This window comes from Siniperca chuatsi, linkage group LG16, assembly GCF_020085105.1.
Source record: "Siniperca chuatsi isolate FFG_IHB_CAS linkage group LG16, ASM2008510v1, whole genome shotgun sequence".
Lineage (NCBI taxonomy): Eukaryota > Metazoa > Chordata > Actinopteri > Centrarchiformes > Sinipercidae > Siniperca > Siniperca chuatsi.
This window is the reverse complement of record NC_058057.1, coordinates 19,422,975-19,447,608: the sequence shown is the minus strand read 5'-3', so window position 1 is coordinate 19,447,608 and position 24,634 is coordinate 19,422,975. Positions and strand designations below refer to the sequence as shown.

General features: G+C 41.6%; 1 protein-coding gene across 5 annotated transcripts in view; it reads left to right on the top strand.

The window, feature by feature from the left end:
* Nucleotides 1-24,634, top strand: part of gphnb (gephyrin b) — a 96,149-nt gene that overhangs the window by 12,404 nt on the left and 59,111 nt on the right. For all 5 annotated transcript variants that reach the window (XM_044169575.1, XM_044169574.1, XM_044169573.1 and 2 more), the window contains exon 2: nt 15,919-15,997. In XM_044169575.1, the coding sequence (XP_044025510.1) occupies nt 15,919-15,997 (79 nt within the window). The remainder of the gene's footprint in view (nt 1-15,918; nt 15,998-24,634) is intronic.

Sequence of the window (24,634 nt, the reverse complement as noted above, 5' to 3'; positions counted from 1 at the left end):
TCAGACCATCTCCCTTTTTCGCGCTTGCTATTTTTGTCCCTGTCTCCTCACCTCTTTCTCTCTCTCGCAGTCCGCCTTTCTCACTTTTTTACCTTTGCTGTCTGTCTGCGCTCAACTCACTCCATCTCCCTGGCAAAACGAGGGAGCAAGCAGTACGAGGTGAGCATGTACATGTGAATAATGGAGGAGGCCAGCTTCTCCCTAACGAGGTGTGTTTGATGGCCGACCTCAGCCCGGTATGTGTGTGTGTGTGTGTGTGTGTGTGTGTGTGTGTGGTCAAGGTGTTCTCCCATTCTCCTCCTCCATTATTCAGCATCATGCCTTTTCCGTTTCTACCACAAAACCCTTTCAGATCATGGCACCTGGGAATCAAATGTTAATAGACACCCGCCCACACACTCACACACACACCACACACACACACACACATCCGAGCCACAAATGCTCAACACATACATGAAAGAACCGGTTTAATTGACATGATGTGGCATGGCTCAACAGCTTTGTTGCCCTTTTGTGTCATTTATGGTCTTACAACAGGCATGACTGGTGGTTTTTCAATCTTTGCACATGACTGAAAGAGTGAGGAAGGAATTTCTCACTCAATCTTCTCTGTTCTGCTTCAATGCCCCACCTGTTCTTTTGTATTCTGTCTTCTCTTATTGTGACAGCAGATTTATGAAGAGAAATAAGCCTCATTGCTAGTGACCCACTTGGAAATTCCACATGAATGCGCTGAAAACCCAGACATCCAAGTTTGCCACCATCACTTAAACGCAACATATATGTGACGATCGGAGGACGTTTGAAGTTGATTAGTCAATTGACAGAAAAATTATCAGCAGCTCTTTTGATAAACGACTAACAGTTTGAGTCATTTTTCAAGCAATTTTGCTTTTCTCTGTTTTATATCATTAATTGAACATCTTTGGGTTTTGGACTGGTAGTTGGACAGTAATTTGAAGATGCCGCCTTGGGCTCCGGAAAATTGCGATAGGCATTTTGCACTCTTTTCTGAAAGTTTTATAGAAAAAAATATTAGTGTAATGTGTTTTGAGGAAATAATCTACAGATTAATGGATAATGAAAATAGTTGTTAGTTGCAGCCAAAGTTAAAACTCCATATCCACTATCCACATTTCACTAAATTCCTTAGGTGATTCAAGCTTGCAGAATTGAGAAACTGCAAAAACAAATGTTTTTATAGAAGTTCAAATGAAAATGTTGGATCAGTTAACCCCTTGTTGAAAATATGTATGTGGCATACACAGCATTTATTCAAGTTAGGTGTACTGTGGATAGGAAAGCTGAAACAATTAGTCGATTAACTGATTTGTGAATTGGCAGAAAATGAATCTACAACTATTTTGATTAATTGTTTCAAACATTCACTGATTCTAGCTGCTGTGAGTATTCGCTGCTGTTCCATGACTTATATGAGTTAACTGAATATTTTTAAGTTTTGGACATTTTGATTTAGATTTTAACAAAAATTATTCATCATTTTTTTGAATAAGTAATTATTGGGGTATTTTATGCCTTTTATTACATAGTCGACAATAGAGATATGACAGGGAAATGAGGGGAGACAGCAATGGGGAATGACATGAAACAAAGGTCCCCGGCTGGACACAAACCGGAGACATTGCAGTTCATGGGCTCAATCCCTAGGCAATCAGGGCACCCCAAAAGAATTTATAATAATAACCACGAAAATAATCAGCAGATTAAGCAATAATGAGAATAATCATTAGTTGCAGCCCTAGGGGATAAAAAATGCAGTTGTGATCACCATTATTTATTTACATATCATCACATACGTTTATATATCATTGTCAGTAGGAGTGAGACTTATTTCTCTCAATACAAATTTGCCTATTAATTAGAGGTCACAGGTTTCAATTCCTAAACAGCATCACAGTCAAACCAATCCCTGAAAACCTCCCTAAATGCTCTGACTCCTCCAGGGGCTTCCCTCTTGGTTTCCCCCGTATTGACATGTACATGTATGTGTGTCTCAGTGGGATAAGTGATGAGATGTGTGAAATATGGCAAGTGGAGCACTCTATTAGGCAGCTTCCCTCCTCGCCTCCAGGCTTCCTTCTGCTCCCACATACAGAGAGGCTGGGAGAGAGAGAGACGTCACAGAGGCTACGCTGATGTGGTGGTGGATTTAGATGTATTTAGGAGTTTGGGTTTTAAACAACCGAGCCTGAGCCAAACACCCACCACCAAAGAAGGAGAAGAAGAGGAGCAGGAACTCCTCCCTGCATCAACCTCAGCTAGCATTAGCCTTGAGGAGGACAAGCTTCCAACTGACTGTGTGTGTGTGTGTGTGTGTGTGTGTGTGTGTGTGTGTACATGTGTGAGCTCTGACAGTGGGAAGTTGCAATGTAATTGCTGACACTGTCCAGAGGATTGAATGTAATGAAGGTGGCTGCTTACAGGCTGCTTCATTAGTACAGCCGGGCCTGGGGCACTCCCTGTGTGTGTGTGTGTGTGTGTGTGTGTGTGTGTGTGTGTGTGTGTGTGTGTGTGTGTGTGTGTGTTTGCGTGCGTGCGCGCGTGCGTGTGTGTGTGTGTGTGGGCATGTAGAACTCCGCATCCTGGGAAATAAGGGGAGTTGAATGGTTCACGCACACAAATATGCACACGCATACACACATGTACATTTATTACCACTCACACATTAACAAACACATTAACAAGCACTGGCAGCACGTGGAACATGTTGATTGTAACTTTAATCCATAGGAGTTCATTTCCTCTGTGTGTTTGCTACTTTAGGTATGTCTTTCTCAACAAAGGCTGCACTGAAATAACATAGCAATACTTGTTGCAAAAGGCCTTATTTTTTTGTTGTTAGCAACCCTACAATGACTCTTTGAAGTTATGCTGGATATATTGGGTGTAATGGACCCAATCTAAAGGATGTAGGGCTGCAACTAACGATTATTTTCATTATTCAGTTGATTATTTCTAAAGGTAATCAATATATTGTTTGGTCTTTAAAATGCCACATAATGAAGAAAAGGCCCATCACAATAATCCAAAACCCAAGGTGACTTCTTCAGATTGCTTGTTTTGTTTAACCAACAGTCCATAACACAAAGATTTTAAATTTACAATTAGATACAGCAGCCAATTTTCACATTTGAGAAGCTGTGAGCAACAAATGCTTAGCATTTTTAGTTGATAAAAGACCTACATTTTAATTTGATTTAAACAGGAACTCCACAGATTTTATACATCAAAGTCCATTTGCAGGTCTTGGGGAGTACTACTGCATATGTGATAAAAATTGTATAAAGCCTTTTGTAGCTCCAGAGGGAGCTGCACAAAGTCTGATGAACTGCATCAAGTGATGTCACTTGTCAGTCAACGTTGGTTGGTGTTGAAGACTACAAGTTTGAAAATAAAATAAAAAAACTGGGGGTGTGGAGGTAGAAAGAAGTGTGCTTACCAGACCTCTGTAGCCCACTCTTCATCTCTTCTTCAGGCTAGCAGCTTAAGGCTACATTAGATGCTAATAGCACAGTACGCCCCAATCTGACAGAACTATCGGTGATTGAGTTGCATTGTAAGTAATGTAGGCGCCAGGTTTTGACAAGGAAGAAGAATTCATATTATAAAACAGATGATATCTTTGGTTTTGCTATATCGATCTTTCAGGCCCTCGTGGGTACATGGATGCCAAAAGAATGATTTAAAGTTTTAATGTAATGGAGCTGAGCGTTAGTCCAGGCAGAGCATTGACGTCACACTTATATTAGCTGATTGGCCTCAGCTTCATTCATGCTTCACAATCACTGGTTTATTCACCAGCTGACTAGTAAGCTATTATAACCTGAGAATTCTCACTGTTACTCTGATTATCACACTCATGCCAACGATATGTGTTGCCGTAGCTCCATCCACCACCCTAACCTCTTCTCTTTGTGCCACATTTTCGGTATTATCATTCTGACTAACACTAAATGTTATGTGGTATGTGTTTTTTGAGGCAGATGAGTTATACCAGTAGAATCCTCATTTCTCAGTTTCCATAAAGGGACACTGAGGCAATAAACTCTTTTGACATGATAAATATAAATGTTGGAGTTGTCACTGTTGACCTTCAGTATGCAGTAGCAGGAAGTTCCTTCTCTAAGAAGCCACAGCCGGACGTACCCTTAGCTTAATGCAGCCTGGTGTGCCGCTGCATAGTTTTGGGTGCTACAGAGTTCCACTTTGCTTTGTTCCACTGATTTCACGATGATTGTCGGCACAATATGCTAAAGCCACAGCTGTGCTGATCGGGCTTTTGTCTTGCCTTTTCAGAAGCGTGGCTGGCATGAAATGGGATTTGTGGGCAGGGAGCTGGGGCTGGTCATGAGGAGGGCAGCCGGTGGACCAGACGATGATGAAGCTGCCATCTTTGCCACATGGGAACCCTGTGGAGATGCAGTTTAGATTAACTTTCCACTTAGTGAACAATGTGTCACTTACAATATGGTCGCGTCTCCTGCTCCAGAAATCAGCTTGACAGCTGAACCTCTTGAGATGTGTTTGTCCCAATCATTACTGAGGTTGTGGATGTGCATTTGCCTTGCCCATCAAACGATTCCCCTGGTCAGCATGAGTGTGACCCTTAGCTTTGATCAGGACCCTGCCATTGATTCTGAATGTCCATCTGCCAGCCTAACCTTGACCTGTACGACTGACTGCAGTCACACCATAACCCGTGACCTCTGTATATCTCTCCCTCTGCCTCTGTTCTTCCCTCTCTTCCTTCCCCTTAGTGAGAGATCACAGAGAAGCAGGGAGAATGTTAAGCTTCCTCTATGAAGACCAATCAATACCTGATCTGATTAGGCCTCAGCACATACGTTTCACTACAACCCCTAAAAGCCAACAGATAAAGAGCCCCATTGCTAATGTTAGCCAACAGTTATCCATTTCAGAGCCTGTCCACTTTCCAACCCGATCTTTAGTCATATTGAGTAAAGTGAAATTCATGAGCTGAGTGTTTTCCATGCAGATTCTTCCAGCTTGTTCAAAAATGCAAACTGGAATGTGCAGCTAAGCCATGGCTGTACTGGTGCAGCACTGGGTTTCCCTGCATCAGCAGCTTGGAAGGAGGAAGAAAGAGGAGGAGGAGGAGGAGGAGGAGGAGGAGGAGGAGGAGGAGGAGGAAGAAAGAGGAGGAGGAGGGGGAGAGACGAAGGGATGTGGAGGCAGAAGGGGAGAGGAGGGAAGCTTCTAACAGGAGGTATCAGAAATGTGCAGCTATATTGATGCCAGTGTAAGCACATTTCTATTGAAATCAATAGAGCTGCTCTCGAGCTCATTTTGGCTTCTAACAAGCGAATGGTACCTGGCTCACTAATGGAGCAGCCATAAATAACACACACAGAAGGAGCTGAGTTGGAAAAAAGGAATGAATATGCCAGTTAGGTGTGAATTAATTTATTTATTTGTATTACTGTCAGCCTGTAATGATATTATCCTTGTTGTCTTTAACATATGTTCTTTTCTGAGCTGCAGAATTAGGGTCAGGTCACACAAATTACACAAAAACCTCACTTACCTCTAGAGGTATCTGGCCATGCAGACAGTTTTAGTTTTATTTGCCCAGATTTTGAGACTTAAGCAGACATGCTTAAGACATGTGAAGCTGTCAGCTTCTCCCATTAGGATTCTTTCAGTGTTCATCGTTCAGGAGGTTTTTACCAGGAGCCGAATTATCCGCAGAGGTCTCCTCCTCTCCAAAACCAACTGATCCAGTGATTAAAACAAATGGAAAAAACACTGAATAAAGCAGTTTCACGTTAAAAATAAGTGTTTCGGTGGACAAAGGACGTCCCAGAGGGCTGCGAGCCGAGCTGCTGCTAACATTTGCTCAGCTTGTTTCTCTGATAACTTAAGATCCAGACGTCCGATGACTAAAATCCTTCATCTGGTTAAAATATATGCGGAAAAAAAGTTACATATTATACCTTTAACTTCATAATGGCTAAAATGAAACTGTTGTTTTATAGTTTATGTGCTATCTGCAAGCTGGTGTCTTTACTCAGCCAAAGATAGTTTGTGAGTGTAAAGACATATCACCCAGCAAGTTACTGTATTTCCTGTATCTATCCTGTATGTACCTATGTGGCTCATGTGCATCCATTGTAAAAATCTTTACAGCATCATCATAACCTATGTGCCGCCCCTATAAACAGTTCTCTTTCTCAGTTTCACCACCCAGTGCTTGTTTAACTATAATGTGTACAGTCAAATGCTACTTCTAGGTTTTTTCTATCTTGCACTGACAGATACTTCAAATTGCATCTACTACTATTTATAGTAAACTGCACCGGATGAATGGCTGCACTCATGCACTGCATATACATTCACTCATGTGTTTAAAAAAACACACAGTGCACATTTAGTTTGTGTGTATGTGTGTGTAAACAGCTGTTGGAAATGCCACAGAGAGCTGGCTTGCCGTGGGCCCTTTGCCATCGAAATGTCATACTACATGGGGAAAAAAGCTGTGATACCTCATCCACCCACAGCCACACACCTGCCCACCCTTCACATACTACATACACACACATGCACACTCCTGGCTGGTTATATGATAATGCCACACTGAGCCACAGACACATTCATCATGTCTGTTGTCATTAGAAACAAGCCTCATTATACACAGTGCCTGTGATTTATGATTAATATTTGCAAGGGGTGTGGCGGATCGTCAAGCCCCTCCAATCCATTGATTTCACTGAACAAGAAAAACAGAGAAGGGGAAGAAGATGGGCGCTGTTGAGGGCAAAATATGTGTGTATGGGGGGGGGGTGATGTTGAAGCTGCAGGGGCATTCCGGTCATGGCGTGGGATGAAGGAGAAGAAAAATAGAAAGAGAGGTGTAGGGTGCCATATTCAAGGTCCCTGTATTCCCTGACGCTGTAAATTGTCTCTGGTACTTTTTTCTGTGGCTTCATTAGTAAGTGTCTTTTCAATATTTATGGCCGTGTTAATAAAACATCAATACGAGAGGCCTTTGTGGAGAGCTGCAGGCTGTTGGGTGCTGCAGTCCCGGGCTTTTCACTGATATCTGGATGATAAAAAGAGGTTCAGGTGAGTGCTATGCAGAGTGTGAGAAGTGACTGAGAGTGGGGTAGATCACGAAAAGCATACGGTGGATAGTTTTTGGACATGCACTGCATCATGGAAGAGAAGTTTAGCTCATATCTAGCGGTGAAAACAATATTTTCGGCTTTGATTGTTGGTGATTGCTATGTGATTGTGGGTGGGTGTGTTTTGTGATGGTGGTGTGTGTGTATTATTGGTTGCTGACTTAGTATGCTGGTTTGGCCTCTCATGTTTTATTTATTCCAGTGGAAAATGACAGTAGGAGCAAGCCTCTGGAGCTGGGGTGAACACTCAGGATCAGCACAATCTTTCTTCCTCTTTCTGAGTTACAGCACACATGGGACTGCAATTGATGATAGATGAATTCATGATCAATTCATCTATCAACAATTTTTTTAATTAATCAATTAATCATGTCAAAACTAGTTCCTAGAACCCAAGGTGGCATCTTAAATTACTTGTCCAACCAACAGGCCAAAACCGAGAGCAAATCTCGGTGTGAAAAGTGAAAGAGCCCCCCAAGGTGTAAATGCAGCCTAAAAACAGTTCGGCCACATTCTTAAGAAAAAAATCCATCCAAGTTAAATGGTCACAAACTTGGCTTCTTTATGCTATCTCAAGTAAGCCAAGGCAAAAGCTACAGACACCCACTTCCTTTAAAAAGAAAAAGCAAGTAGAGACCATACAACTGAATGGCTACCATTTTAATGGTGTCTGGTTCTAAGTCTGCCTTCACCTAACTCCACCTACCTAATCAATCACAATGTGAGTAGAATTGAGATAACGATAATACTTATTAATACTAGGTATAAATGCAAAGGCCCATAATCAGATACTATTATCCAGATAACATATCAAGATCGCATGTTGATATCAGGTGCAAATGGTGCTTAATGTTTCTGTCTTACATTTTTCACATCTGTATGTCTATTTTTTGACCATTACTCTTTGCTTTCAAATTATGAAATCCCTTCCAACTTTTGCCCAAGTTGGTATCTGCCCTGTAAACAGCAGAGCGCCTAGATGATGAAAATATATATGTATGGCAATGAAGAGGGAGGGGCTCAGCACTCAGATGAACTCTCTCTGTCCTGCATGGTTGCTCCCATCATATCTCCTTCGTCTTCCCTCCTCTTTTCCACTCTCAATCCCCCCTACATTTATTCCCCTTTATAGCCTCCCCCAGTCATTTCCCCATCTTCCGATATTACCACATTACTCTCTTTCCATTCCTTCTGTCTTTCTCTGCCCTCCGTCTTTGCTTTCAGAGTATTCTCACCACTGCTCCCCTCTCTCCTCTTCTCTCTGTTCCCCCTCCTCTCATCTAGTGTGAATTGCTGTCTTAATCCTGCCAGGGTTAGGCTTCAGCTCACTCTCCCTCAACTCCATATGTCCATCCTACCACCTCTCCTCCCCTCCTTTACTCAGCCTGAGATGAAGCTGCCTCTCCTCTCCAGGGAGACCGGGAGGGGGAGAGTTGGGGGAACCGGGGCCAGGGATGGGCCCTGCCTGCCTGGGACACAGCTGTTAAGACCAGAACTGTCTCTCCCTCTCTGTCTTTCTTTCTCTGCACATCTGGTGCGTGGGGGGACTGGGCCATGTTGTGCTGTGTTGTTTTGTCCTTGGCTCAGCATGGTTGCCGGATTTTGGCCTGGCTACGCTGGAGTAGGTTTGGATTTGAGATGCGGATCGGCCCACTGGTGTACCCACACGGATGAGCCGGGCTCCTTTGGTGTAGTAAGCAATGGTTATTAAGCCGATAGAGTAATTATTAGCTGCAGTATTAGCGTGGGCCTAGTGCATTTTTTGGGCTGTTTCCCTCCATAGTGTTCTTCAATGATTGGCTCAGCAATAGCAGGTGGAGTGTCGCACTCTTTGCATTATGTAACTCTACCCCAATTTAGATCTGACTTCAAATAAATGAAAATCAAGCTGCTGGTTGGCTCCTTTCCCCAGGGATATAAATAGCATTTTCAAATCTTATCTAGAAACCGTGTTGTAGAGGGGAGAGGCTTTGAAATGCAGCCCGACGATTAGGATCCCATTGTTCCGCTCCACACCCCCTCCATTCTCCCGGCTGCTTACAGTAAGCCTGAGGATCTGTGTGTATGTGCCTGAGTGTGTAGCCCTGCACGTGTGTATGCATTCATCTGCATCACAGGGTGATTGAGATAGTGGCTAATGGTAAGATAGCATGTGCATGTGCATGGGTTTGAGAGTTTGTGAGTAATTGTGTGTGTGTGTGTGTGTGTGTGTGTGTGTGTGTGTGTGTGTGTGTGTGTGTGTGTGTGTGTGTGGCGGCTGGGTGTGTCTTTGATGATGGATGCTGTGCTTCTGCTGCTTACCCCACTGCTCCTCTCAGAATTAACAAGGTTGCTAAGATACAGTGGGTTTATATTAGATTAGGTTATCTGCTGTTATTGCTGTTACTATATTTTACCCAGCACCGTGAAGCCTTTATTAATTTGGAAATTTACCCTGCCGTGGAATGAAGATGCTGATATTTGTGCACCACTGCTGCTCTCCTCTTCTCTCCTCTTCTGGCTAGGAGGGGGTTGTAGTACTGAAAGACCCCTAGTCAGATGTCTACCCCACCCCATTACAATCTGGAGGCGGGTCCATACCTCTATTCATCATTAAGCCCGTTTAATCCGAGGCCTGGGGCCCAGTGTTTCCATTTGACACAGAACAAGCCAGTAAAATAGGAGACAGGAGGCAGTGATATCACTTTGGTTGAGGCTTATTGGTTTGCAGAGTTGTTGTCCCTCCCACCAGCAGATGTCAGCCCAATCCAGTGTTTGACCTCCATAGTAGCTTCTCCAGGGCTGGAGGGCCCTTGGCACTGCTGTTAGCGGATAAAGAACAGGAAACAATAGAGAAGCCAAGTGGGCTGTTCAGACGAAGAAGACGCTGCTCTGCTATCCATCCACTGGCACAATTTTCCTGCACATTTATAGATGTAGTCATCAATTTTTGGACAAAATGAATGGAGGACTTTAGTCTGGATGTTCTTCATTTTAACTGGCAAAGCCTGTTGAAGCATGTTAATGCATAGTTGATGATTTTAGTGAAATGGACATTCATTTCTTGACTAGAACTTCACATAATATCCAAAACACCCAAGAAAGCCAGATTTCTGTATTTTTCTTTTAAGAGCGACAGGATATAGTGCCATAATGATAGATGAGCACTGTCATAATTGGACTGGAAGCAGACTTTGGCACAAGCAACTCTAGGCGCTCTGTCTTGCACTGTGTTTTTTAGCTCACGATGTGTAAAATTACTGATCCATGACAAGGTGTGTGTGTGTGTAGGTGTGTTCATGTACCTGAAAAAAAATGTATGAGACTGTCTGTTTGTTGTGTGACATTTGTTTATATATATGTGTAAATGCATACACACGCACACTATGCATGTGAGCTGCGTGTGTGTGTGAGGACCTGCTATAAGGGAAAACCCCATTAGTGTGGGATCCCAGGGAGATAATGAGTGCTGACTGCTTTATGTCCTGGAAATGATTGAGTGGAACATAGTAGCAGTTTATGAATCCCCTCTGATAGTTGCTAACAGACTGACAGCACCTAGCCTACTGGCTAACCTAGAGTATGAGAAAAAGACACCTAGCCTGCATGCTTACTTTACCTTTACCACAGACAGACCAAACCTAGTCTGCTTGACCTTTCTATCTGTTTCACTGACTCTGTGCTACAGACACAGCATATATCATACTTATTAGACAGACTGTAGATGTGTCCCAAAATTCCACATAATGTGTTTAGACTAGAAAGCGACACAATTAATTATACTAAAAAAAGTCAATCTGCATGTCAAAAACACTTGATGTTTCTGAGTGCTGTTAATTTCCCATAATACAATGCACAGAGGAGGAGCTGCTAATAGCAGTGGATGGTGGTGAAAGAGCTCCGGATGATCTTTGAAAAAAACAAAAATAAGTGCTAAAATTCTTTTGCTCTCTCTTTGTTAAGTTTGATTGGCAGGGTCTTTCCAAAGTCGCAGTTTGATTTGCGTCTGTTAGCACAGATTGCATCATTTCCTGTTACTACAAAATGGTAAAGTATATGCTATTTATTTCTTTATTACTAACCTCAAAAATTGTATACAGTTACTATACCACAGACTGTATCTGACCACCATGTAGTTTGAAATTGGGACACAGCATTTATGTAGCCTGCTGGTAACATGGCTACCTTTTAGGCTAGCAGTAGGCTTGCCAACAAAGCTTTCTGTATCACAAAATATCACATAACTAGTTAGTTGTTTTACCATCTTCGCACGACTAGCTAGCTTACTAACTGTAATAGACATCACCTGTTGCTACCCACTATCACCTTTTCTCATTTGTTGTTTGCTTATTTGTTTGTTTATGACTGAAGAAGCTCAAAAAAAGTTTCTGCCAGCACTAGTCTTGTTCTTAAGCATTGAATAGCTATTTGTTATAATACTTTTGCTTTAGCCAAATTATTTCCTATAATTACTAACCTTGTCTCAGTACTGACAAATAAAAAAATGCCCCAACATTCAAAATAAGCATAGTTTCACCCCTCGACTCAGAATGTTTACCGCTTTCTCTCTACTACTCCTGAAAGTCTTATGCAGTATGAATCAAACAGGTGTCATAAATTACAGTAGAGGTACTCCAACATTAACTGTGATAGAAGGTCCTGATCTCATACAGAGGAACAATCAAGTAGGCTATTGACAGCATCCTGTCCAGTCGAGTTACCTGTATCACAGAAAGAGCTAGCTAACTTAGCTACCTGTAGTCTAATTACTTTAATTACTGGAACTTTACCAAATGAAGTGGATGAATGTCATTCAACAACATAATTTGTGCTTGGAAATTAGATGAGGGTTTTTGGTCGCTATTTGGGTGGTTGTGTTGTGCAGACATGGCCATTGGTTTTACACTGTATTACCTCCAGATATTTGTTGTTTGCTTATTTGTTTGTTTATGACTGAAAAAAGCTCAAAAAGGTTTCTGCCAGCACTTGTCTTGTTCTCCAGAAGTGCCAGGACACGGAAATGGAGCTCCAACATATTTGCTATATATACTACATATATTCCTCTTTTATTAAGCAATAATTCCTTCTGTCTTTTTCCATTCATTTTCGCTCTATATTGACATTTTTTCCTCCCTGATCAGTTCTCTTTTCTTTGGTCACTTGATGTCTTCCCCTGTGTCCTGATCTCTCTTGCTCTGCAATGGCTTAGTGATTAACCCTTTAAGAGTGTGTGTGAGTGTTTGTGTTAGGGTGTGCGCGTCTAGATCCCATGTGAGAGTGATGTTGCTCTGCATAATGCTTCTTAAGCTCAGGCCTCCTGCTCTCCTCCCACTGCTGTAGCCTGGGGACATCCAGGCTTCACTCACACACACACACACTCCCAGGTGGAGGCAATAATGAGAGAATACAGATCAATACAGGCATAGGCACCAGAAAATATATATTAAATGGAAAAATTATTACATTTACAGGGATACAAAGATACTACATCTCAAGCCTGTAAAGTCAGTCCTCAAAATCCTAATTTAAGTTCTTAAAATTGTTCTTTATTTTGTTATTATTTACGTTTTTCTTTATTTGACTTTCATAATTGTAATTATCATTTTACTGCTTAATCTGTATAAAGTAAAAATTATAGCAAGGCACTTTTGTGCCTTTATTATTAGTATGAGAGTGTTCATTTTTGACCTTGGAAACAGTAGTTTGATAAAGTTTTCTGGAGATTTCAACCATGTCTTATTATTATTATTTAGCACACACAAGCATAAGCTGATGGAGAAATGCAAAAATAGACAAAAACAGAAATAAAGTCCAGAGAAACAAAATAAGGCATATTGAAGTAAAGGTGTGTCGCTTCAAGTGCAGTCTTTAGTTGCACTCAATATCAGGAATGTCAGATATGAAAATCAGAGAATTGAAATTGCATTGGCAAGATTTGAGCCTCTACTTTAAATGTTTGACCACAGAGTAGCAGGATGATATACTGGTCGTCCTGGTCGTCTAGAGTATCAACCAGTCTCAGCTCTGACAACTGTCTGTCTGGCCTTAGCTGTCTGTCTTATAGTCGTTGTCCAGCCATGTAGAAGCATTGGCCTTTAGCTTGCTGTGTACTGTATGCACTGTGGAGAATAGCGGCCTCTGGGGTGGGACGGGGTCACTGCATTGCGTCCTCACTTTCGCCGTGACCTAGGACTACAGTGGCTCCTCCGGGATCAGGTTTGACTCTGAACTAGTTGGAGGGTTGAAAGCAAAGATAAGTGGACGTCTGTTGTGACGAATTAATCCCTGGTGTCTCCTACATTGTGGGTTTTAGGACGGACAGATGCAGTGCACAGCGATGTTTGGGGGCAGGTGACAAAAGCTCAGCTGCAGATTTACCTGGAGAAAGGTGCATGGGCAGAGCTCAGAAGGTGGGAGGGAGCAGAGTCATGAATTCTTGCACACCTTTTTCCCCTCCTCTCTCACTCTTATTCCTCCAACCTCCCTCCCTCTTCCCCCTTCTCTTCCCCTGTCTTCAGCTCTTGCACAGGATCACATTAATATTCCTTTGAAGCTTGTTTCAACTGCAGCCAGATCTCCCTCTCTTCCACTCTCACTCCTTCTCTCCCTCTTTTTGTTTCCCCCCTTTTCTCCCTCTTGCTTTCTGATTCTTCTCCATGCCATTGTTTTGTGGAAGGGATCGCTTTCCCACCGTTTCTACTAACCGGTGCAGCAGGGAGAGGCAATTTTATTACCTTCAGTCAGGAGTTCCCCTTGTTGCACACATGCACACACACATATGTGCGCACACACACATAGAGGGGTGGTGGGTACCGATGCCTTTGACAGAGCGTGTTGATTGGTTCAGAATGGTTGCTGCCTCTTGTAGGAGAGTGGAACGGCTATTTTTAGATCAAGGGGTAGCTGGGAGAGAAAGACTGAGGAGGGCTCTGTGTATGTATGTGTGTGTGTGTGTGTGTGTGTGTGTGTGTGTGTGTGTGTGTGTGTGTGCGTGTGTAAGGAATACTGCAGTCTTGAAGGAAGTTCCCTCTTCACACACATATACACACAAACACACACGCACACATGCACTTATGCAGCAGTGCCCCTCTAAAGCCAGGGTGGTGTGTATTCCATGTGCTTGCTCCCCTTTTCTCTCCTCCCTCAACCTTTTTTCTCGCTATATCTCTCCCCCTCCCGCAGTCTTTCTGTCTCTCTTGTTTCTCCCTCTCTTTTCTCTCTTTCTGAGCTGGCTCGGTGTGCAAATGTCAGCACTCTCCCATTTATTTGCCAGAGCCCAGAGCAACGTCCTGCACCCTCTGTTTACCTCTGTGTCCACAGCGCTGCCCCATCGGCACTGCTTTTCTCCTAATCACCCTTCCCTCTCTTTCTCTATTTAAAAAATCCCTCCATCCTACAGTCTTTTCATCCCCTCTTCTCCACCTCAATCTCCCATTTTCCTCACCAACATCCCTCCATCCTTTCTCCAGCTCTGTTGCGTTCCTTTCCCTCACATCCCCCTTTTGCCATCCCACTTCCATTTTTTACACCATTCTTGCTTCACCCATCCACTCATCCTATCCCTCCGCCCCTCCTCTCATTCATGGATCATGGCACTTCATTGGAGTAACATCTTGACATTTCTAGTCTTGTCTACAACTAGCGCAAGTTTTTTGGATTAAATCCACTGCACCACTACCACCATCATCCCCCCCCCCTCCCGGTGCTTCGTTTTGCATCTATTTTAAGACACAAGCGTGTCCGTTCACGTTTGGCCCCGTCAGATCACAAAACACCTTGTCGTCCCGCTCTTCATCCTCCTCGTCTGTCTCTTTCTGTCTCCTCTTGCTTTGTTATATATTTTTTCCATTTTCCTCTTCCCATGTCCTCATCTTTCTCCCTGTCTCACTCTATCCGTCACTCTATCCGTCTGTGATCACCATGATGACTCATGTGGCTTGCACCTGCTCTGCAGTCGAGAGGCCGCCGTGGTTTTATAAGGAGAAGTTGGAGACAATGAAGGTGTGGCTTTACATAGGCTCAGTGTGATCAAAAGGAGGGTGCAGGGTGAAGGTGGAGAGTGGGTGTCAGTGTTGGCTTTATTCTCATAGTGGCCATATTTGATTTGCAACATACTTTGGGAGGAAAGCGTGATGCAGAAGACAATATAGCAGTTACACCTGACATAATTTTTATATACAGGAACACCTGCTTTACTTCAGTTGAAGCTGACAAGTGGGGTTGCAACAAATGAGAGCATCCTATTCTCCGTAATTTAGACACAATGGAAGAGCCCTGTATGTCCAAGATACAGTTTGTTTGTTTTTCTGTTAAGTCACAGGTGTGAATAGTGGATCAATACTGTAAGAATGAATACAGAAATGTTTCCAAAACAGCACAAAACTACTTGGAGATGTGCTTGGATTAGAGGTTCTTGGATGTTGTTCATCTAGTTTTCATCATCTGTTCAATAAAAGATAATTATTGGGTAATTCGTCATTTTCTTCATCTGAAGATCAGTTCAGTCTCCCACCTTGAGTAATCACAAGTAACACACAGTAATCACCCGGTCTTGCAAAGTGAGAAGTGAGCTGGCATGAGCATAAAGAATTTTGGGGAAGAAAAAAAATGTCAGTTTTTGATAGCATGGTACCTTTTTTCCTTGTAATTACTCACATTTATGAGAAAGAATCGTTTGATGTAACGACAGCAATTTGTGCTAAAGCCCTTCATGCATTTCATTTTAGATCAATTTATGTGCTAATTTACATTTTTTCTCTCTCTGTCTATCCAGTGAGTGACAGCTGTTTTCGAAACCTTGCAGAGGACCGCAGTGGCATCAACCTCAAAGATCTCGTCCATGATCCCTCCCTGTGAGTATTGGCCTTTTCATGACAATTCAACCTACAGAATTGACGAAAGAAAACATCAGACAGCACCTTCATGAATACAATCGTATATTCCAGAGTTAAATCCTTTAACTAACCTTAAATCTACCACACTAAAAAATGTGCACAGGCTCTCTGCATGTGTGTATATGTTTGTGTGCTTGTGTGTGGAAGCTGTCTTCTTTTTGTGCAAGAGTGTAACTAAGAAACTAAAAATATCTCTTCAACACAACATGTCTGGGCTCGGTGTCGCCCTATGGAGAGAAATTCCCAGCGTGCATGGCAACAACAAAAGAGCTGCAGCACTCTTCTGTTTAAGGATGACTCTTGGTAGCTACAAGAAGTCATTATTTGCTCAAAGGGACAAAAAAAGAGCATGAAAAACACACAGGAAACAATAATCTCCATCACAATTGAACTTGTGTGCTATTGTGTACTACTTGTGAACTAAGTATCTCCTTGATCTCCTTGTACTAAATGCATTAAAACATTGTTTTTGCACCTTTTCGTAAAGATGCAGTGTGTCAAGTTTTCTCATTGCTCATTTGGCTTATTTCTGGTGTAGATAAGTCAAACTAAAAACAAGTGATAATGAACGTCACTTTTCTAAATTCTTTAACTTTAAAACAAAGCAAGCAGTCCACAATTGTATGAAGAGTGTGAAAGTAATAAAAAATTGCAAGCTATTCACTACAAACTAAGAGACAATACATGTCCAAAAGTATGTGGACACCCGGAAAATGCATCTTTTATGTGATTGCTGAACATCTCATTCCAAAACTATGGGCATTAATAGGCTGCTATAATATCCTCTATGCTTCTGGGAAGGCTTTCCTCAAGATTTTGGAATCTGGCTGCAGGTATTTGTTCCTATTCAGCCACAAGAGCATTTGTGAGGTTGGGTACTGATGTTGGGTGATAAGGCCTGGATCACAGTTCCAGTTCATCCCAAAGGTGGGATTCGATACGGTTGAGGTCAGGGGTCTGTGCAGACAGATTCTTCCAAACCAAACTGGGAAAACCACTTCTTTATGGACCTCACTTTGTGAACGGGTGCATTGTCATGTAAAAACAGGAAGGAAAAGGATCTTTCCCAAAATGTTGCCACAAAGTTGTAAGCACACTATTGTCTAAAATTTCATTAATTTTATGTTGTAGCATTAAGTTACCTCAAATGGACGTGAGGGGCCTAGCCCAAACCATAAAAACCAGCTCCAGAGGTGCAAAAGTACACGTGTCCACATACTTTTGGCCGTATAATGTATACTAAATATTTCAACTTCAGCATTTCACAGCAGAAAAGAGGTTATGTTTTAGGTCAGATTTGATGTCACTAACATTTATAAGTGGAGCTCAAGCAATCTTTTATGTCATTGCACATATCACACATTGCCTTTCGAAATGCCGCCTCAGCCTGTGACTCGAACACTACGAACTGCGACCCCAACATGCAGCCTCAGACACACTTCTCTAGACATCCAAGTCATTCTCCATACAGCCATTGATTTGCTGAAGCTACTCTGCTCCCTCTGTCACAATATCACACCAGTCAGTATCACTGGAGTGTCACCAGTCCCCCACTATGGGACCCTTGACTGTTCCATGCTTGTCATGTCCTTTACGGTATGTTTATTTTGAGGCTGATGTGTAATGTATGTGTCATGTCTGTGTGACACAGAGAGGGCGTGTGAGGAGGCTTGTGCCATGTCATGTGCGTCACGCTAGACAGAGCGCCAGAGAGTGATTAGGGATCCATCACACGCTTATTTGTACAGTATGCACACTAGGGAAAATTTGGAGTTGTTTTGTATTATTTTGTTTGTGTATCTGTCCGTGCACACATGAACATGCTTTAATCCATGTATGTGTGTTTTTTGTGGCTTTTATACACAGGTCATGTTTAAATTACAGGGTCAAGCAAGGGACTGGCAGGTTTGTGCGTCTCATTCAGTTTCTTTCTTGAGCTAACATTGCTTAAATTGCCTTTGTTTACACTGTGAGCAACAATGATCAACTAAGTTGATGTTGTTTGACTGACCATGGACAGTGCATGACCATCCTGTTGTTACTATCTAGTGCTCTGCCACTTGAAAGATTTGAATAACCTAATAATTAAATTTGAATATTGTTTTAATGAATTAACTTACAGCAATTATCTTTATTTATTTATCTCTATTAGGTAGAATGTTTAAATTTTTAAACCAAACAGAAAATCACAGCTCTATTCTCATTTGTCTTGTCACTCTCCAAGCATCATTTTTGAAAGCTTGTGAATAACATTATTATGGCACTTTTTTACACGTGTTGTGCTTGTGTAAAGTTTGCTTTATTTGCACTGATATTTGAGAAACTGTGTGCATTTTGCCACTGTGTGCAACATCACATACATTGTAAAAGAAGCATAATGCTACCCAGATTACATTTATATTAACATAATGAGAACATTTTTTTGATGTAAGTATCTGCAAAGTCACAAAATATTCGTACTAAACATTTTAGGAAACATTCATTGACAACATATTACAATACTGCAACTAAAGCATGATTAATGGGTTTAATGTTTATGTTTAAGCGATTCAAAATACTTGGTCTTGGTTAAGTATAGAAAAAATCAACGCTATTGTTAATATTTTCTCTTTAGGGATTATCCCCTAACTTTATCCCAATGGTGTCAAAGTCCTGCACTTTGTACACCTTCCACCCACCCCGACCACCTTCCTTTGACTTATGTGCGGTATAAGAATGTAACACTTCCTAGACAGGAAAAAAAATTGCCAATGAACATAATCCAGGCAGTGATTAAGTTTCCTTTAATAGTTTGGTAGTTCCAGTTCAGTAGTTTATAAATGTAATTTCTACGAGCACCAGCCTTTAGAAGCTCTAACATTAAAAGTGTTTTGCAAAAGAAGGAAGCTTTTGCTAGTAAGAGTGCAACAAAAAACTGTAGACATGTAAGAGGTATTTTATATGGGGTATTTTCAATATAAAACAATCACACATTAGGTTAAAATCAAACACTTGGATTTACTCCATGTCAGTACATTGTGATGACTTATCCTAATCTCCACCCTCGTTTGGATTTGTGAGTTACAAACTGACATAAGAAATGTAAGAGGTGGATTTATATAATTAAATATTTGTATGCAAGTAAAGGCAAGGTCTGCATTCATGGCATCCTAAGGGGCTGTGGATTCTACTTTAATGGAATAAAATCACATCAGCAGGGTAATAAGCAAATGTGATTGGCTGTTGACAGTTGATAAAAGGTTCAGTTGTGGCCAACTTATTTTGGTTGGCAAGTTTGTTGATGTAAGGCTTGTTGGCTAGCTCTCCTCTATGGGAAATGAATGGCCTTTCAGTGATGGTTGATGGTGTTGGTCAGTAGGGGCTCTATGGTCCTCTAATGCCGCTAAAAATGGCACTTTGAAGATGTTGTATACCAGTTAACTGAGAGGGTTGCTTTTGGATTAAACAGGGTGCTGTTAAACATGTAAATTGGACATTCAGACAGGGAGTCAGTGTTAGCGTCCCTGTCTGCTCTGCTGTGTTGCGGTGATGGTAGCTGATGCAGATGGGCTCTGGCTGACCTCCTCTGGCCTGAGATCCTCCATGCCATGTTAATCCACGCCACACCACGAGTCAGCGGCTCCATCAGGTTGACCAGCCGGAACGCTGTGCCCTCAATGTGCCACTGCTGCTGTGACAGAGACACAGAGACAGAGACAGAAAGAGAGAGAGAGCGGGGGAAGGAAGGAAGTTAGGGAGAGAGGGAGTATGGAGCCACAGCAGGACGCATAGCATAAACTATAATCACAGGCACACAAACATACACACACATTGGCACATGCAATCAATCAGTCTGCCCAGTTTGGCATTCAGGAGCATCCAGAGGTGTGTCGGATGGAGAGAAAAATGATATGTGGCAAAAAAAAAGAGAGTAACAGAGGGGGGTCAAATAAATGATACAGAGACTCAAGGACACACAGACGAGGCAGGGGTGGATGTGTGTGTACACGTGGGTGTCCTTGTGTGTGTGTGTGTGTGTGTGTGTGTGTGTGTGTGTGTGTGTGTGTATTAGTTTTTGTATGCATCTTTACCTTTCCAGAGTGAGCGAGTACTTTTGTTTACATTAATTTATTTTTGCATGTCATGAGTGTGTGTGTCTGTGGGTGTAGGCCCAATGAGCCTCCCCCCCGGGCTGTTGAGCCTACTCTGCGTCTCTGCCCTCCAGCGACTTGTGTTATAACAACCTTTGTCAATTTTACAAATTGTCATGGCTAAGAATAGCTAGAAGTCAATCAGATGGGTGACAGTAGGCCCAATTTCACAGTCAGGGGACAAGGACGCACACAAACACACACATAAACCTGCATTGCTAGAGATCCAGCACCATTAAGCATCATAATAACTATAACACGTTTTTACTTGGATGGACTTTCTTGAAAATATTCATACAATGTTTAAGGTAAAGTTAAGCGAAATTAAGCAATAACATCACCTTCCAAATGCACATTAGTAAGTGATCACAATCACATTCTTATAGCTGCTGTAATCTTTATATATTAACAATGGATCAAATGTGTAATGTGAAAGGTGTCATTCATAGTGACAAACCCACAGAGAATTTTCATCAGACTCTGCAGTCCCCCTCAGCTCTAAGGAGCGCTTTAGCATCTTTCAGCTCATTGTTTTGGTTTTACGGTTCCCAAATCTACTGTGTTGGTTCTCTCTCACCACTCTCATTAGCTTTGTTTTCATCTGGAAAGTTTTTAAAACCCACAGTAAACTACCTGCTCAGCGTCAAATGGCAGACAGAGATTTGCAGCTAGCTGGTGAACATAGTGGAGCATGTAGCAGCTAAAGAGCCAGCTATTTCCCTCAGGAGTTGGAGACCAAAACAGAGCAAAAAGGAGAATAAATACTGGACTACTAATACTCATCAGTTGGACACTAATACAACTCCAAATGAATGCTAATGTTGCTCCTTATCTGTTGGATGTGTACATTATTTTGTTAGTTTGCTCATATCAACGTAAAAGGTGATAATATGGCAGTGTTATATATACAGACTGTTTCCGCTGCCCACAAGTGGCCAAAAAAATCAACTAATGCAGGTTTAACATTATAGTTCTGCCTCTGACTACTGTCAGTTCAGTAGTTAGTTTATTTGGGGCTGAACAATACATTCAGTCACCACCCCACAAGTCAGTCACTCAGTAAGGGGAGCTCCAATGCAAAAAACTACTGTTGGGAGCTCCAATGCAAAAAACTACTGTTATGGTCAGTTACAATGATGATTCATTACACTCAGTTCAGCTTCAAGATTTGGTATTAAAAGATTAATTCATACATATACTATATATACATATAAAAATGTGTCAAACAAAAATACAAAACCTCACTGTCACACCTTTGCTTTGACTGACTTTTTGTCAATTTTGTGTTAAACTCCACCTTTTTCTTACTCCCTGCAAGTTAAAACAATCATATTAGTGATTACTATGTGACTCAGTTGTGTGATAGTAAAGGCTCAGTGTTTCTGAGGTTCTACCTGCAGACCTGAGCTAAGGTGTAGTTCACATTGCAAATAATTGAAACACACATATGAGCAGTGCTTGTTTTACCACATATGTTAACTTTGTTGTATAAATATATGAAGTCTGATATGTGGTGTAGCTGGGATGATTCAGAAAAAGAAAAAAATGGGAGAGGGACTGTCAGCAATGGCAGATCTGAACCAGGATGACATTTATTCTGTAAATAAATAGAACGCTTGTGGGGTGGAGTGGTCTGCAGAATATTTTATAGTGTGGGTGTGTGTGAGTGTGTATGCATGTGTGTGTGTGTGTTTCTTAGGCAGTGTGCATGTTGTTTAGTGGCTGTGAGTGGAATCACGAGTGTGGAACCCCTCGCTGAGCACTCAGAGCTCTCATCACGGTAGGCGTTTGAAGAGGTGGGCTAGTCCACTCCTCCTCCTCCTCCTCCATCCTTCCCTCCATCAGCTAACATGTTGAGAGGTGACCCCTTGAGAGCTTTCCTATATATGGACGAACCAACAACTCAGCTGTAATGGGCTCGACTCCATGCTACTACTGGGAGTATGGAGATGGCCAAGGCTCTACTCACCTCCCTGGGCGGAGTGTGTGTGTGTAGCAAAGCAAGAGAAAGAAAGAGAGAGTCAGATTGAGTGCCCTGTACAAAGAGCTTGTATTATTAATGAAATCACCCTGGCAGATGGGTCTTATCTTGGAAGTGTCCCACAACCACCGAGATTTGCAGCTGGCTCACATGAACACACACACATACTTTTCCTCTCTCTTGTTAAGTGTGCCCCTGACAGTCTATCCCTCTTTTTTCTCCCTCTTTTCACTCTGTGCCTCTCTCTCTCTTTTCCTGTCTTTCTCTCTTTATCCTCCTCACTGTGCTTGTCTTTTATTCATAGAAAGATTTGGCTGAGACGTCCAGGCTTTCAGGCCAAAACTACTGCCATGCTCTCCCCCCTCACACCCACCATCTCCCTCCGCCTGTCCCACTCTTCCATTCCTTCCTCCACCCACATCAGGATTTGTCCACACCTCAAGCAAAAAGCCTTTATTCCAGGCTGACTACCTCCGGCCTGCAGTTTGAAGAAGAGCTTTATATGTTGTAACCCCCTGCAGTAGAAAGAGACATAGATGGGTGTTAGAGATTAAAAAGTTGCAGGCCCTCTCCCCTCTAATAGGCTTCCCTCAATTCAGAGCACACCGTCCCAAATACAGCCAAGCACTCTATCTGCAGAGAAGCCAGCCATGCTGAAACACACATTTATGTACATACTCATATGTATAAATACACATTCACTACATACAAACACATACTGTGTACATGCATGTACTCACACATATGCATGCACAAATATACACATATGTATGCATAGATATGCATGTACATTCAGATATATTTACACATATGTGTGCATGTACACATAAATTGTACAGTAAATGCACATATACAGATACTGCAGGTGTGCTTACATATGCATGTACACATACATATACATATATACACATTCTGTGTGTGTACCTACATACACATGGCCAGAACTAGTCTAATAATAATCAGACTGAATTGCCATTTTAGTTTCACTTAATTAATTTAGGATGACTTCATGTTAGCAGATTTCTTTTTGGGAGGCAGGGTTACTTTGTTATGTTTCGTCCTAACCAATCAGTAGTGAGTGACGTTTCTGTCCTCATGACGTCATTTTCAATCAACAGCAAATGTGCAGTAGCGCTTGGAGCAGTTAACTTCTGTTTTTTTACATTGATCCAAGAAATCTGTCAGTTTAAGAGTTGGTGATTCTTAATTTTTTGGTATTTTTGCCTTTATTTGATAGCTGACAGTGTAGAGACAGACAGTAAATGTATGGGGGGGACGACATGCAACAAAGGATAAATTCCTTTGTTGCATGTTGCGGTTATATGGTATGCATCTTAACCACTTGGTTAGAGTTATTTCTGTAAATCAACTAACGTAACGGTGTCCAACTTAGGACACAGCCTCTGTACAACAACTTGTGTCGATCTCATCCATGCCATTTTTCTATTGCTATTTTTTCCATGGATGTAGTTAAATAGCTAGCTAGCTCTGATAGGTTGATTGTTTCTCCAGCTTGGGGAAACATTTTTGCTGTCAATGGACACAACACCAGACTTGTTTGAACTGCTTAACAAATTGACATATTGAGGTGATTCAGAGGTCTGGTTCCAGGCTAATACAGTATACACGTATATGCGGTATATTTACATACATTATATACAAATTTGTGTGCAAACATACATGCATGTTTATACACACACGCACACACACAAATAGTATATGCACACACTTACACATAATTTTCCTTGTACGCAAACATTCACTCTGTTGCCACTTTATTAGGTACACCTACCAAAAACTAATGCAGTCCTCCAATAAATCTTATTTTTTTGACATTTATACTGTTCAGTTTTATTTGAAACTGTTTTTGTGATGTGTTGATTCAACTGTATGATCATTTTGGAGGATGCAGTTTGTGGTGATGTTGAATTTTATTGCGTTATACTGACGAGTGTTTCTATTATTTTGTCCACTCCATTTACCTCAATGAAAGTTGGCTAAATAACAGAAACACCTCTTTGTTCTGTATATGCACACACATGTGTGAATGCATACTGTACACATGTATACACATACATGCACAAGAAAACACACCCAACACATACAGTATACCTACAATGATACATATGGTACATACATACAGTATATAGACACACATATATACACATAAAGATACATAAATATACATCCATATTTAAACATATATGAATATCGACATATACTTACACATACACAGCCCACATGTAGTGTGTACCGCAAAACTTGAAAAACTATCTGTAGTTATACACACTACATGTGGTGTGTATAGTGTACACATAGTGATACAAAACACTAATACATATACTGCATGTTAATATATACAAATACATCCACAAGCTTACTTTAATACTGCAGATGTTATATACTGTATAAGTGTGCACACACAAAAAAAACAACCCAGAAACATTCACCGGCACACACAAACTCTCACACACTCTCACGACG